Here is a 15885-nt window from a genome sequence, read left to right as displayed (position 1 = left end):
CCTTCTGGCTTGTAGAGTTTCTGCTAAGAAATCAGCTGTTAACCTTATGGGAGTTCCCTTGTATGTTATTTGTCATTTTTCCCTTGTTGCTTTCAGTAATTTTTCTTTGTATTTAATTTTTGTCAGTTTGATTACTGTGTGTCTCTGTGTGTTTCTCCTTGGGTTTACCCTGCCTGGGACTCTCTGTGCTTCCTGGACTTGGGTGGCTATTTCCTTTCCCATGTTAGGGATGTTTTCAACTATAATCTCTTCAGATATTTTCTCGGGTCCTTTACTCTCTCTCTTCTCCTTCTGGGACCCCTATAATGCAAATGTTGTTGCATTTAATGTTGTCCCAGAGATGTCTTAGGCTGTCTTCATTCTTCTTTCTTTATTCTGTTCTACGGTAGCGAATTCTACCCTTCTGTCTTCCAGGTCACTTATCCGTTCTTCTGCCCCAGTTATTTTGCTATCGATTACTTCTAGTGTATTTTTCATTTCAGTTATTGTATTGTTCATCTCTGATTGTTTGTTCTTTAATTCTTCTAGGTGTTTGTTCTTTAATTCTTCTAGGTCTTTATTAAACATTTCCTGCATCTTCTCGATCTTTGCCTCCGTTCTTTTTCCAAGGTCCTGGATCATCTTCACTATCATTATTCTGAATTCTTTTTGTGGAAGGTTGCCTATCTCCACTTCATTTAGTTGTTTTTCTGGAGTTTTATCTTGTTCCTTCATCTGGTACAAAGTCCTCTGCCTTTTCATTTTGTATATCTTTCTGTGAATGTGGTTTTCCTTCCATAGGTTGCAGAATTGTAGTTCTTCTTGCTTCTGCTGTCTGCCCTCTGGTGGATGAGCCTACCTAAGAGGCTTGTGCAAGCTTCCTGATGGGAGGGACTGGTGGTGGGTAGAGCTGGTTGTTGCTCTGGTGGGCAGAGCTTAGTAAAACTTTAATCCACTTGTCTGCTGATGGGTGGGGTTGGGTTCCCTCCCTGTTGGTTGTTTGGCCTGAGGCGATCTAGCACTGGAGCCTACCCGGCTCTTTGGTGGGGCTAATGGCAGACTCTGGGAGGGCTCACCCCAAGTAGTACTTCCCAGAACTTCTGCTGCCAGTGTCCTTGTCCCCATGGTGAGCCACAGCCACACCCCGCCTCTGCAGGAGACCCTCCAACACTAGCTGGTAGGTCTCATTTAGTCTCCCATGGCGTCACTGCTCCTTCCCCTGGGTCCTGATGCACACACTACTTTGTGTGTGCCCTCCAAGAGTGGAGTCTTTGTTTACCCCAGTCCTGTCAAAGTCCCGCAGTCAAGTTCCGCTAGCCTTCAAAGTCTGATTCTCTAGGAATTCCTCCTCCCATTGCCGTACCCCCAGGTTGGGAAACCTGACATAGGGCTCAGAACCTTCACTCCAGTTGGTGGGCTTCTGTGGCATAAGTGTTCTCCAGTTTGTGAGTCACCCACCCAGCAGTTATGGGGTTTGATTTTTTTTGTGATTATGCCCCTCCTACTGTCTCATTGCAGCTTCTCCTTTGTCTTCGGATGTGGGGTATCTTTTTTGGTGAGTTCCAGTGTCTTCCTGTCGATGATTGTTCAGTGGTTACTTGTGATTCCGGTGCTCTCACAAGAGGGAGTGAGTGCTCGTCCTTCTACTCTGCCATCTTCTTTGTTAGCTTTTAAAAATATTTATCTATCTATCTATCTATCTTTGGCTAGAATGGGTCTTTGTTACTGAGCACAGGCTTTCTCTAGTTGCTGTGAGTGGGGGCTACTTTTCGTTGTGGTGCGTGGGCTTATCGTTGCTGTGGCTTCTCTGTTGCAGAGCACAGGCTCTAGGCATGCGGGCCTCAGTAGTTGTGGTTCGCGGGCTCTAGAGCTCAGGCTCAGTAGTTGTGGCTCATGGACTTAGTTGCTCTGCGGCATGTGGGATCTTCCCAGACCAGGGCTTGAACCCGTGTCCCCTGCATTGGCAGGCAGGTTCTTAACCACTGCGCCACCAGGGAAGTCCCTTTGTTAACTTTTAATAGCAGAATTATACTGGTCTTACATAATGAGTTGGGAAATTCTATCATGTATTTTCTAAAAGAAAATTTCTTCCTTAAATGTCTGGTATAATTCATAACTGAAACTGTCTGGATCTAGTGTTTGCTTTGTAGAGAGTTGTTTTTTAAATACTTTTATTGAGCTATAATTTATATGCCATAAAATTCACCCACTTAAGTGTCCAATTAAGTGATTTTTATAAATTTACAAGTCTACAGAACCATCACCACAGTCCAGTTTTAGAACATTTCCATCACCCCAGAAAGATCCCTTGTGCTCATTTGCAGAAAACCCATGCTTTCACTCTGGCCCCAAGAAACCACTGTGTAGGGATAGATAAATCCAGTTTCTCTCATACAAGTCTATTCATAGTATCCATTTGATCTTATGTCAGTCTTGGTAACTTGTGTTTTTGAAGGACTTTATTTCATCTGAATTGTTAAATGTATTGACATAAAATTGTTCATAATAATTTATCCTTTTGTTGTCTGTAGAATCTGAGTGATAGGCATGCTTTCATTTCTAATGTGGTAATTTGGGTTTATTCTGTTTTATTGTAGTCCATTCTTTCTAAGGGCTTATTAAGTTTATTAATCATTTTATTTTATTTACAAATTTATTTATTTATTTATTTTTGACTGCATTGGGTCTTCGTTTCTGCACATGGGCTTTCTGTAGTTGCGGTGACCGGGGGCTACTCTTTGTTGCAGTGTGTGGGCTTCTCATTGCGGTGGCCTCTCTTATTGTGGAGCACGGGCTTGAGGCATGCGGGCTTCAGTAGTTGTGGCACGCAGGCTCAGTAGTTGTGGCTCATGGGCTTAGTTGCTCCGCGATATGTGGGATATTCCTGGACCAGGGCTCGAACCCGTGTCCTCTGCATTGGCAGGCAGATTCTTAACCACTGTGCACCACCAGGGAAGTCCCTATTAATCATTTTAAATAGCCAACTGTTAGCTTTGGTAGTTTTCTTTAATTATTGTTTTCTATTTCATTGTTTCCTGTTCTTTATTATTTTTCCTTTCTACTTACTGTGGATTTACTTTGTTCATATTGTTAGGTGGAAACTTAGATCATTGTTTGTCTTTTTTGTTTTTAATGTTTATTTATTTATTCATTTATTTGGTTGCACCAGATCTTTGTTGTGGCAGGCAGGCTCCTTAGTTGTGACTCATGGGATCCTTAGTTGCGGCTCCTGGGCTCCTTAGTTGTGGCACGTGGGCTTCTTCGTTGCAGCTTGCAGACTCCTTAGTTACGGCAGGTGAACTCTTAGTTGCAGCATGCATGTAGGATCTAGTTCCCCGACCAGGGATCGAACCTGGGCCCCCTGCATTGGGAGCATGGAGTCTTATCCACTGTGCCACAAGGGAAGTCCCAGATCATTGTTTTTTAGCCTTTTCTTTCTTCTCTACCATAAACATTTAATGACCTGTATTTCTCTCAAAGTACAACTGTAGCTACATTCCACAGATTTTGACACATTGTATTTTAATTAACACTTCATTCAAAGTGATAATTCATTTTTATTTTCCCTGGTAATTTTTTCTTTGATCCCTGGATTATTAAAAATGTTTAAAATATAATTTCTAAATATGTGGTCCTTTTCTAGATATCTTATAGTTATTGATTTCTAATTTAGAGGTACCTTCTGTAAGATTTCAGTTCTTTGAAATTTGAGATTGTTTTATTTATACCTCAGCATACGCTCTATCCTGCTAAACTTTCTGTGTACTAGTAAAGAATATATATTCTATAGGTATTGAGTATAGCTTTCTATACATGTCAAAAAGGTGAGGCGATTGATGGTACACTTCAGATTTCTATATTCTTTTTTTATACAATTTTTAAAGGTTATATGCCATTTACAGTTATTACAAAATATTGGCTACAGATTTGTATATTCTTAAAATGTTTTGTCTAAGAGAGTCTTTAAAAATTTCTAAGATTATAAATGTCTTTTTTCTTCCTTTAGTTCTGTCAGCTTTTGCTTCATGGATTTTGAATCTATTGTTAGGTACATTCACAGTTGTAATTATGTATTTCTGAGGTATTAACCCCTTATTATTATAAAATATTACTCTTTATTTCTGGTGATACTCTCTGTCTTGAAGTCTGCTTTGCTGATATTAGTATAGCCATTTCACCTTGCTTACGATTAGAATTTTCCATCCTTTTATCGATACATTTCACTTGTCTGTGGGGTTAGTGCGCATGCTGCGTGTGCGTGTGTGTGTGTTTGCTTTAGGGATTACAATATGTATCTTTTGCTTATTACAAATATTTAATGTTAATATTGCCTTATCATACTGACTAGGACCTTCATTATAATATTGAATACAAGTGGTGAGAGTAGACATCTTTCCATTGTTCTTGATCTTAGGGGGAAAACATTCAGTCTTTCACTATTAAGAGTATTAGTTGCATGGAACACTACTCCGCTTTAAAAAAGAACAAAATTTTTTCATTATCAGCAACATGGAGGAACTTGGAGGGCATTATGGTAAGAGAAATAAGTCAGACAGAGAAAGGCAAATACTGTATGATATCACTTATATGTGGAATCTAGAAAATGCAACAAACTAGTGAATATAACAAAAAGGAAACAGACTCACAGATACAGAGAACAAACTAGTGGTTACCAGTGATGGGGGTGAGAGGGGAGAACTACAAACTACTGAGTATAAGATAGGCTTAAGGATGTATTGTACAACACAGGGACTATAGCCAATATTTTATAATAATTGTAAATTGAAAGTAACCTTTCAAAATTGTGTTAAAAATTTTTTTTTCTTTTTTGCTGCGTTGGGTCTTCACTGCTGCGCGTGGGCTTTCTCTAGTTGCGGTGAGCAGGGACTACTCTTCGTTGCAGTATGCGGGCTTCTCATTGAGGTGACTTCTCTTGTTGTGGAGCATGGGCTCTAGTTGCACGGGCTTCAGTAGTTGTGGCACACGGGTCCTAGAGCACGCGGGCTTCAGTAGTTGCAGCGTGTGGGTTCAGTAGTTGCAGCACATGAGCTTCAGTAGTTGTGGCACGTGGGCTTAGTTGCTTCGCAGCATGTGGGATCTTCCTGGACCAGGGATCGAACCTGTGTCCCCTGTATTGGCAGGTGGATTCTTAACCACTGTGCCACAGGGAAGTCCCTATAAAAAATTTTAATGCAAAGAAAAGTATTAGTTTGTAGATTTTTGGTAGATGTGCCTTATCAGGTTAAGAAAATTACTTTTTGTTTCTAGTCTGCTGACAGTTTTTGTCATGAATGGGTGTTTAATTTTATTAAATGTCTTTTCTGTATCAATTGTTATAATCATGTAGCTTTTCTTCTTTATTCTTTTGATATTGTGAGTTACATTGATTGATTTTTTGAATGATGAACTAGGCTTGCATCCCCCTGAGATAAAACCCCACTTGATCATGATGTATTACCCTTTTTACATTTTGCTGGATTTCATTTGCTAGTGTTTTTTTGATGATTTTGCATATGTATTCATTAAGGATATTGGTTTGTAGTTGGTTTTTTTTTCCTTCTGTAGCTTTGTTGGGATTGGTATTAGGGTAATGCTGGCCTTATAGAATGAATTGGGAAATATTTCTTCCTCTTCTACTTTCAGAAAGAGTTTGTATACAAGCAGTATTGTTTCTTCCTTAAATGTTTAGTAGAATTCATGAATGGAGATATCTCAGCCTGGAATTTTCTTTATTGGAGTGTTATAAACTATGAACTTATTTTCTTTAATAGATATTGGACTATTGAGGTTATCTATTTCTTCTTGATTGTGTTTGGTAAGTCATATCTTTCAAAGAATTTCATTTCATCAAAGTTGTCAAATTTATGGAAATACAGTTTTCTTAATGTTCCCATTTGATCTTTTAAATGTCTGTAAAGGGTTCTGAGTTACCAATTCTAATGTGTCAAGGGTTTTCCATACATCACCAAGCCACTCTCCAACATCAGGTGAGTGTCCCACAATTCAACTCAATTCTGACACTGTCTACCCAGAGATAGCATCAGATTTCACAGGTTAAGAGTTCAGACCTACAGCATTGCCCCTTCTCCCCCATTTGATCCAATGTGAGTCCAGGGGGTTACCTGTGCTTCTGACCAACCAGCTATCAGAAGTTCCAACAACTCCCTCTTTGGTTCTGATTAATTTGCTAAAGAGGCTCACAGAGCTCAGAGAAAATGTTTACTTACTAGATTACTGGTTTATTATAAGAGAATGTAGCTCAAGGACAGTCAGGTGGAAGAGATGTATAGGGCAACGTATGGAGAAAGGGCACAGAGCTTCTGTGCTTTCTGAACATGTCACTCTCCCGGAATCTCCACGTGTTCACCACCCTGGAAGCTCTCCAAACCCCATCATTTTGGGTTTTAGGTAGGCATTACATAGATATAATTGATTAAATCATTGGGCATTGGTGGTTGAACTTGATCTCCAGCCCCTCTCCTCTCCTCAGAGGTTAGAGGGGGTGGAAAGGACTGAAAGTTCCAATCTTTTATTCACATACTTGGCTCCACTGGTAACCAGTCTCCACCCTTAGGTGCTTCCAAAAGTTACCTCATTAACATGACAAAAGACACCTGATCACTTTTATCATTTAGGAAATTCCAGAGGTCTTAGGAAATTCCAAAAATGCGACAAAGACCAAATATATATATTTTTATTATAAATCACAATATCACTGTCTGTAAAGTCTATAGTGATATGCCCTGTTTCATTCTTGATATTGGTAATTGGTGTCTGCTCTCTTAGTCTGCTTAGAGATATATCAATTGTATTGATCTTCTCAAAGAACCGCCACTGGGTTTCATTGATTTTTCTCTATCATTTTTCTGTTTTCCTTTTAATTGATTTCTGTTCTTTATTATTTACTTTCTTCTGCTTTCTTTGAGTTTAATTTGCCCTTCATTTTCTAATTTCTTAAGATGGAAGCTTAGGTCATTAATTTGAGATTATTTTTTCTAATATAAGTATTTAAAGTTATAAATTTCTAAACACTAATTACATTACACAAATATTAATTGCTGGGCTTCTCTGGTGGCCCAGTGGTTGAGAATCTGCCTGCCAATGCAGGGGACACGGGTTCAATCCCTGGTCTGGGAAGATCCCACATGCCGCGGAGCAACTAAGCCCATGCACCACAACTACTGAACCTGTGCTCTAGAGCCCATGAGCCACAACTACTGAGCCCTTGTGCCGCAACTACTGAAGCCCGCGTGCCTAGAGCCCATGCTCCACAATGAGAGAAGCCACAGCATTGAGAAGCCTGCACCGCAAAGAAGAGTAGCTCCTGCTCGCTGCAACTAGAGGAAGCCCGCGCGCAGCAACAAAGACCCAACACAGCCAAAAATAAATAAATAAATTTATTTTAAAAAATATTAATTGCTTATAATCTTATCATCATTCAATTAAAAATATTTTCTGATCTCCTTTGTGACTTCATCTTCAACCTAAGGATAATTTAAAAGTTTGTTGTTCAGGAATTCCCTGGCGGTTATGGCTCTGAGTTTTCACTACAGGGGGCACAGTGAATCCCTTGTCAGGGAACTAAGGTCCCGAAGGCCTCATGGTGCGGCACAAAAAAAAAAAAAGTTTGATTTTCTAATATTTGGAGATTTCCCAGTTATCTTTACCTAATTGCATTTTAGTTTAATTTAGTTATGGATAGCAAACATCCTTTGTATGATTTCAGTTTTTTGTATTTCTTAAGGATTGTTTTATAGTAAAATATGTTTTATAGCCAAAAATCTAACCAGGTTAACGTTCTGTGTGTACTTGAGAAGAATGTACATTCTGCTGATGTTGGGGCAGGTGGTTCCATAAATGTCATTTAGGTCAAGTTAGTTATAGTGCTGCTCAGGTCTCCCATGTCCTTACTGATTTTCTGTCTACTTGTGTTGATTACTGAGTAGGAATGTTGAAGTCACCAACTATAATTGTGGATTTGTTTACTTCTCCTTTCAGTTTTCAGTTTTTGCTTCACGTATTTTGCAGCTCTGCTGTTAGGTGTTTACACATTTTACATTGTTATTTTTTTGTGAATTGACCCATTTAGCATTACATACTGCCCCTCTCTTTATTCCTGGTAATTAATACTCCTTGTTTTGAAATATACTTTGTCTAATACTAATATAGCCACTCTGGCTTTCTTCTGATTAGTGTTTACATGATGTGTGTTTTTCCATCCTTATACTCTCTATTTCTCTGTGTCTTTATCGTTAAAATGGGCTTCTTATAGATAGCAAATAGTTGCATCTTGCTCTCTCTAGTCTGACAGTCTCTGCTTTCTAACAAGAATGTTCAGTCCTTTTACATTTAATGTTTACATTTAATGTGATTTTTGACATGGTTGAGTTTGGATTGGCAGTTTAGCTATTTTTTTCTCTTTGTTTCACTTGACTGTTTGTGCCTTCTGTTTTTTAGTATTCTATTTTAATTCCTTTGTTTACTTTTTAGCTGTATCTCTTTGCTTTACTTTTTAAATTGAGGTGTAATTAACCAACAGTAAAATGCAATATATTTTTGAATGTTTGCTCTATTGATTATAATATGTATCTTGAATTTATGACATCTACTTAAAGTTTATAGTCATGTTAAATACGGGAACTTTTCAACAGTATAGTGTCACTATTTCCTTGTCCTTTTGCTATTACCATAATATATAATAACTCTACATATAACTCTCACAATTGCAATTTTATAATTTTAGTTTTAAACAGTTAATGTCTCTAAAGAAATGAAAAGAAGAAAAGAAATATGTGTATAATTGTGTTGAAGGTCTCCAAACCACCCCAGGTTTGGTGATTTGCTGGAAGGACTCATAGGACTCAGCATATAGTTGTACTCACAGCTAAGATTTATTACAGTGAAAGGATACATATCAAGCACAATCAGTAAAAAGAAATGGCTCCCGGAGCAAAAACTGAAGGAAACCGGACACAAGCTTCTGATGAAATAAAATGTGTATTTTAAGGCAGGACAAGAAAATTTAAACATAAAGTTCTGTCTCTGTGTCCGTTTGGGCCTCCTCCCTCCCTCCTTGTGTGCATCTGAATTACACATTAACCAGACCTCCTCAAAGATGGGAATGCCTGCTGGATCATAAGGATCGATTTTTTTCCCCTTTTTTCTGGCACTAGCAATGTAATTTTTTAAAAGAATACCATTCTTTCCCAACTCTGTAGCGAGCCATAGTGACTTACTGTTGTTCTCTGCCTTTGTACGTGCTTACCTGGACTATATATCTTTGGTGAACTTTATGTAAAATATCAGTATGTCACTTTGATGTATGATTCTTTGTCTTGAGAATGTATATGACTGTGCCTTTGACTTCTAACGGGCATAACAGTTCTCAGAACTTCTGAGAGTCTATCTCCCAGGTTATAATCCTCAGTTTGGCCCAAATTAAATACCCTTTTCTCTTCTTAACTTGATTGTTAGTTGAATTTTTGTTGACATTTCCAAGAATCCTCTCCTAGTGGAGTCACATAGGACATGCTTAATCCGTTTAGCAGTAACTTGTAAGAACAAGCACAAATTGTTGTCTACAGGGAAGCTCGTCTGAGTCTAGGAGTCCAGGGTTTTTATTGGAGACGGTTCATGTAGGCACAATTTCAGTCACTAACATTCCTGACTCTGAGAAGTAAACAGATGTTCAGCATAAACTGTATTTCTGTTAACAGTTTGGGCACAATGAGACTGCCTTATTGCTTAGGGAAGTTTTATGTCAGTGTAGGGACAGTTTACCATTCAAATTCTGGGACCAGTGAAAAGTCAAACTTGCAAGCAGGTCTTTCTAAAGGTAGTAGTCTTAGGCCTGCTATGTTAACTGTTTTCTACACAATAGACTTTTATATTTACTTATCTAACATTTCCACTTGTCCACATTCCTTCCTACAGATCTTGTATATAGTGAATGTGTTCCCTCAAAATTCATATGTTGAAAGGCTAACTCTCAATATAATGGTTAGGAGATGGGGTCTTTGGTAGATGATTAGGTCATGAGGGCAGAGCCCTTATGAATGAGATTAATACCCTTATGAAAGAGCTCCTTGCCCCTTCTGCCAGAGGATACAACCAGACTATGGCCTTAAGAAACAAGAAGTGAGCCTTCACCAGGCACCCAGTCTTCTGGCGCCTTGATCTTGGACTTGTCAGCCTCCAGAACTGTGAGAAGTAAATTTCTGTTGTTTGTTAGCCACCCAGTTTATGGTATTCTGTTATAGAAGCCTGAACTAAGACAAGATCCAAGTTACCCTCTAGTGTCATTTCCATTACCATGAAGAACTTCCTTTAGTGTTTCCTGTAGTGGAGGTCTGCTGGTGATGAATTCTCTCAATTTTTGTTTATCTGAAATATCTTTATTTCCTCTTCATTTTTGAAGGGTAGTTTCATTGGAGATACACTTCAGTATTGAATATCTTTCTTTTAGTGCTTTAACTATTTGTTCCATTGTCTTCTCATCTTCATTTTTTTAAATTAAAGACTATTATTTATTTATTTATTTTGGCTGTGTTGGGTCTTCGTTGCTGCACACGGGCTTTCTGTAGTTGTGGCGAGTGGGGGCTACTCTTCATTGAGGTGCGCAGGCTTCTCATTGTGGTGGCTTCTCTTGTCGTGGAGCAGGGGTTCTGGGCACATGGGCTTCAGTAGTTGTGGCATGTGGGTTCAGTAGTTGTGGCTTGCGGGCTCTAGAGTGCAAGCTCAGTAGTTGTGGCTCACGGACTTAGTTGCTCCGCAGCATGTGGGATCTTCCTGGACCAGGGCTCGAACCTGTGTCCCCTGCATTGGCAGGCAGATTCTTAACCACTGCACCACCAGGGAAGCCCTTAAAGACTATTTTTTAAAAGCAGTTTTAGATTCACTGCAAAATTGTGAAGAAGGTACAGAGATTTCCCAAATACTCTGTTCCTCCTCACATGCATAGGCTCCCCTATTATCAACATCCCCAACCAGAGTGGTATGTTTGTCATAATTGATGAAACTATATTGACATATCATAGTCACCCAAAGTCCATAGTTTACATTAGGATTTACTCTTTGTGTTGTACATTCTATGTGTTTGGACAAATGTATAATACAAATGTATAACGACATGTAGCCATCATTACAGTATCATACAGGTCCACTGCCCTCAAAATCCTCTGTGCTCTATTAATCCCTCACCCCTCTATCCCTGGCAAACAGTGAACTTTTTACTGTGTCCATAGTTTTGCCTTTTCCAGAATGTCATATAGTTGGAATCATATAGTATGTAACCTTTTCAGATTGGCTTATTTCACTTACTGATATGCATTTAAGGTTCCTCCATGTCTTTTCCTGGCTTAATAGCTCATCTTTTTAGCTCTGAATAATATTCCATTGTCTGGATGTACCACTGTTTATTTATCCACTCACCTCTTGAAGAACATCCTGGCTGCTTCTAAGTTGTAACAATTATGAATAAAGCTGCTATAAACATCCATGAACAGGTTTTTGTTTGGATATAAGTTTGTAACTCATTTGTGTAAATACCAAAGAGCATGATTGCTGGGTGGTTATGGTAAAAGTATGTTTAGTTTTGTAAGAAACTGCCAAACTGTCTTCCAAGGTAGCTGTACATTTTGCATTCCCACCAGCAATGAATGAGAGTTCTGTTGCTCCACATCCTTGGCAGCATTTGGTATAGTATGTGTTCCAGATTTGGGCCATTCTAATAGGTGTATAGTGATATTTTGTTGTTTTAATTTGCATTTCCCTGATGACGTATAATGTGAAACGTCTCTCTGTATGTTTATTGGCTGTCTATATACCTTCTTCGGTGAGGTGTCTATTAAGGTTTTTGGCCCATGTTTTACTTGGATTGTTCATTTTCTTTTTCTTTCTTTTGGCCGCGCTGGGCATGGCATGTGGGATCTTAGTTCCCCGAAAAGGGATCGAACCCGGGCCCTCTGCATTGGAAGCGCAGAGTCTTAACCACTGGACCGCCAGGGAAGTCTCTCATTTTCTTACTGTTGAGTTTTAAGAGTTCTTTGTATATTTTGGATAATAGTCCTTTATCAGATTTGTCTTTTGCAAATATTTTCTCCCAGTCTATGGCTTGTCTTCTTATTCTCTTGATGTTAACCCTCATTGAGCAGAAGTTTTTAATTTTAATAAAGTTGAAATTATCAGTTATTTCATTCATGGATCGTACCTTTAGTGTTATATCTAAAAAGTCATCACTATATCCAAGGACATCTGGTTTTTCTCCTATGGTATCTTCTAAGAGTTTTATATAGTTTTGTGTTTTACATTTTAGGTCTATATTCCATTTTGAGTTAATTTTTCTGAAAGATGTAAGGTCTGTCTCCAGATTCATTTTTTTTTCCCATGTGAATATCCAGTTGTTCCAGCACCATTTGTTGAAAAGACCATCTTTGTTCCATTGTATTGCTTTTTTTCCTTTGTCAAAGATCTGTTGAATATACTTATGTGGGCCTATTTCTGGGCTCTCTATTCTGTTCCATTGGTCTATTTGTTTCTTCTTTTGCCAGTACCACACTGTCTTGATAATGTAACTTTATAGTAAATCTTGAAGTCAGGTAGTGTCAGTCCTCCAACTTTGTTTTTTTCTTCAACATTTTGTTGGCTATTCTTGGTCTTTTGCCATCTATATAAACTTTGGAATTAGTTTGTTGATATGCACAATGTAACTTGCTGGGATTTTAATTGGGATTGCATTGAATCTATAGATGAAGTTGGGAAGAACTGACATCTTGATAATTTTGAGTCTTCCTATCCATGAGCATGAACTGTCTCTCAATTTATTTAGTTCTTGTATTTTTTCTGGGTATTACACTTGAAATTTAGTTTACTAATTTTAAGTTGGGACCTCAATTAACTAATCTATACATTTTTTTCAAATCTGTTCCTTTTTTTTAGGTCATAAATAAGGTCCATCTTAAGGCAAATCATATTATAAAGAGAGATGTTAATGAACATTTAAGAATCAAGACTGTCTACGATAAAAGTATTGAAGAGTAAGTACATCATTATTTGTCATCTTTTTTTTTTTTTTTTTTTTTGCAGTACGCAGGCCTCTCACTGTTGTGGCCTCTCCCGTTGCGGAGCACAGGCTCCAGACGTTTAGGCCCAGCAGCCATGGCTCACGGGCCCAGCCGCTCCGCGGCATGTGGGATCCTCCCGGACCGGGGCACGAACCCGTGTCCCCTGCATTGGCAGGCGGACTCCCAACCACTGCGCCACCAGGGAAGCCCCTGTCATCTTTTTTTATTAAGAATCAAACTATTGAAAATATTTTCATCTGTTACCTGGAGTTCTATAAATGGAAGTAGATGCTAGTGTACCCTCAAAATGGAATTAAGCTAAATATGCTTTTTAGTTTAGAAAGATGAAGGCCATGGGATATGATTTAAATCTATACATCATGAATAATTTAAGCACACCAGTGTATGTCTACTTATGTGGTCAATAACAGACCTGGAAGGCACTTAAGTACTTGGAGGAACAATAAGACAAAATACTAATACAATAGTAAGAACATTTACAAAATTATTAACCAGAGAGATGATATAGCCTAATTTTTAATTTAGAGTAAGAGGGCGTCCAGAAAAGAGATAAATTATGAATCTGTAGTAGTTTATGAAGAGCTATTGGGAGTAGGTGATGTCTTTCCCTATCTTTAACTTCCCAAATGAATGAGACAGTATGTGATCAACTCTTAAATGCTCATTGAGATTTAGAGGGACTGATATGGCATGCTTCCACAAAGCATTCCTTGGGACTCCTGCCAGTTGTATTCTGAACAAAAATGAGATAGTGGTTTGCCCTCAGCATGGCAATCTTTATGTTTTATGTCATCATTTTCAGGTTGCTCCCTGAGAAAAGACACCTTGTAAAGGTATGTAATAAATACTCATAGCTTGAATTGGACACTTAAAATGGTGCATTTTATTGTATGTAAATTTTACTTCAGTAATGAAAAACATACACATAACTATTCTGTGAATGACTGAATAAAAGGTATTGGTAGTGAATGTATTTCTATTATCACCAAGGTGTTTTTATGATGCACTCACCAAAACTTTGTTCATATTTGATATTAAATTAGTCTTCTCATTTTATAATTTGATATTAAATCATTCTCATATCTTTACTTGTCCTCTTAAGTTTTAGGGGAGCAGAGCATGCTTCAGATAGGATGAAAAAGATGATGTTTTAAAAACATTGAGAACACTATTCTCTTGGTGGAAATGCTCATTCTCATGAAGATTAATTGGCCTGATAGTATGAAATGCCAAGGTCATTTATAGAGGTGCTAGCCTCATAAGTTTTTTAACTGTTACAGAGGCACACACACACATTAAGCCACTTCATTATGGGGTCACAGAAATGGGTGAGGCTAAAGTAGATCTTCTAAATATATGATTTTCTTAACATAAACTACCTTCATGTTGGAATAATCTAAATCAGTCTCAAATTTAAAGTAATATTAATAGTTGTGATTTATGTTTTATAATATTCTATTTAAATGGGGTAGGGAAGGAACTTTCTGGTGTTCTTTCCTCCAAACTAAACTAGTAAATGAGGAAATTCCTTTGCTCCTAGACTCAATCTTTCCCTAGCTCTAGTCACACAACTTTTGACTAGTACCTATATTCCAGAATTATAAGGCTTTTTCCTTCTTTCCCCTTAGTCATTAATATCCTGTGCTTACTTGTTTTAAATATAGTTTATCTTTTAGCTGTAATTCTGACTGGTTTTTTTTTTCCAACTTTTATTTAGACCAAACTTTTTCCACAAGCTGTTTCTTATTTAGAGAAGACTTTTCAGGTTCGTAGACCTGCGGGCACTATATTACTTAGTAGGTATGTCACATTACACACAGGTCATTTTCTTCAGTTGTTTAGTATTTAGTACTCTGCCCACCCCATTCTGTCAGTATGGCAAATTGTGAGTTTTATACTGGAGTATTTTATTATGCTGGTTCCTGGAGACCAAACTGTAAGATATTTAAAAAGAATAAAAGAGCATCTGTTGGGTAATCATTCTTTTCCCGATTTTCCATTATGAGGTGACCCACTGGATCTTTTCCTTGGGTATAGTTGTACCCTTTTTCCCATATCCCCTTCCTTCATGTGTACAGTATTGGCTTTTTCCCATATCCCTTTTTCCCATATCCCCTTCCTTCATGTGTACAGTATTGGCTTTTGAAGTATTTGAGTGTTTGAAAACCCAGATCAGAAGAATTTGCCATGGAACCAAAATTCTTTATTAGACTACTTTTCTAACTAAAATAGTAACTATTATAAATGAAATAAACATAGCAGCTACTAGTTTTTTACAATGTTTTAACTGCTGTGAACTCATCTTTTTTTTTTTTTTTTGTAATTAAACTTTGATGTACGAATGAACTGAAGACAATGTGCAACAAACCAATACCAATACCTTCGGAAGGAAAATGATCACCATAGATGCTGTACTGGGGAATGTGCAGAGCATACAAGATGTGGCCCCGTTATAGTGCCTGAGGAGCACCTCCAGGTATTTCACCCTGCTCTTAGCAATGTTCTTATTCTTTAGGATAAACTTATGACAGATTTTCAATCTGTGATTGTCACTAAGAAGATTTTACAGACTTAAGTTCAAAAGCTTCATTCTCTACCAAAAGTAATCACAGTTAGGTGTGCTGATTTTATTCTTTCATTGGTTTTCAAGTGAATTTAATTATTTTTTTCTTTTTTCAATTTATCTCTGAGGCTGCTGAATCGTTTCTGCTTAGGACTTTATCTTTGCCCTCCAAAACATCTTTTAGCAGCTATATACCTCAGAATTTTTAAAGGGCAATTTAACATTATCTCTTCAAATAAAAATAATGTGTATGCTTTAACC

The 15885-nt window shown here is 37.8% G+C and overlaps 1 protein-coding gene across 2 annotated transcripts in view; it reads left to right on the top strand.

Moving 5' to 3' along the window:
• The window catches only part of LMLN (leishmanolysin like peptidase), a 79064-nt gene that overhangs the window by 7127 nt on the left and 56052 nt on the right, over positions 1-15885 (top strand). For both annotated transcript variants that reach the window (XM_060298206.1, XM_030859030.2), the window contains exons 2-5: positions 12916-13013; positions 13864-13894; positions 14779-14861; positions 15414-15537. In XM_060298206.1, coding sequence (XP_060154189.1) covers positions 12916-13013; positions 13864-13894; positions 14779-14861; positions 15414-15537 — 336 coding nt within the window. The remainder of the gene's footprint in view (positions 1-12915; positions 13014-13863; positions 13895-14778; positions 14862-15413; positions 15538-15885) is intronic.

This window comes from Globicephala melas, chromosome 4, assembly GCF_963455315.2.
Source record: "Globicephala melas chromosome 4, mGloMel1.2, whole genome shotgun sequence".
Lineage (NCBI taxonomy): Eukaryota > Metazoa > Chordata > Mammalia > Artiodactyla > Delphinidae > Globicephala > Globicephala melas.
The sequence above is the reverse complement of the archived record's forward strand: the minus strand, read 5'-3'. Positions and strand labels throughout refer to the sequence as shown.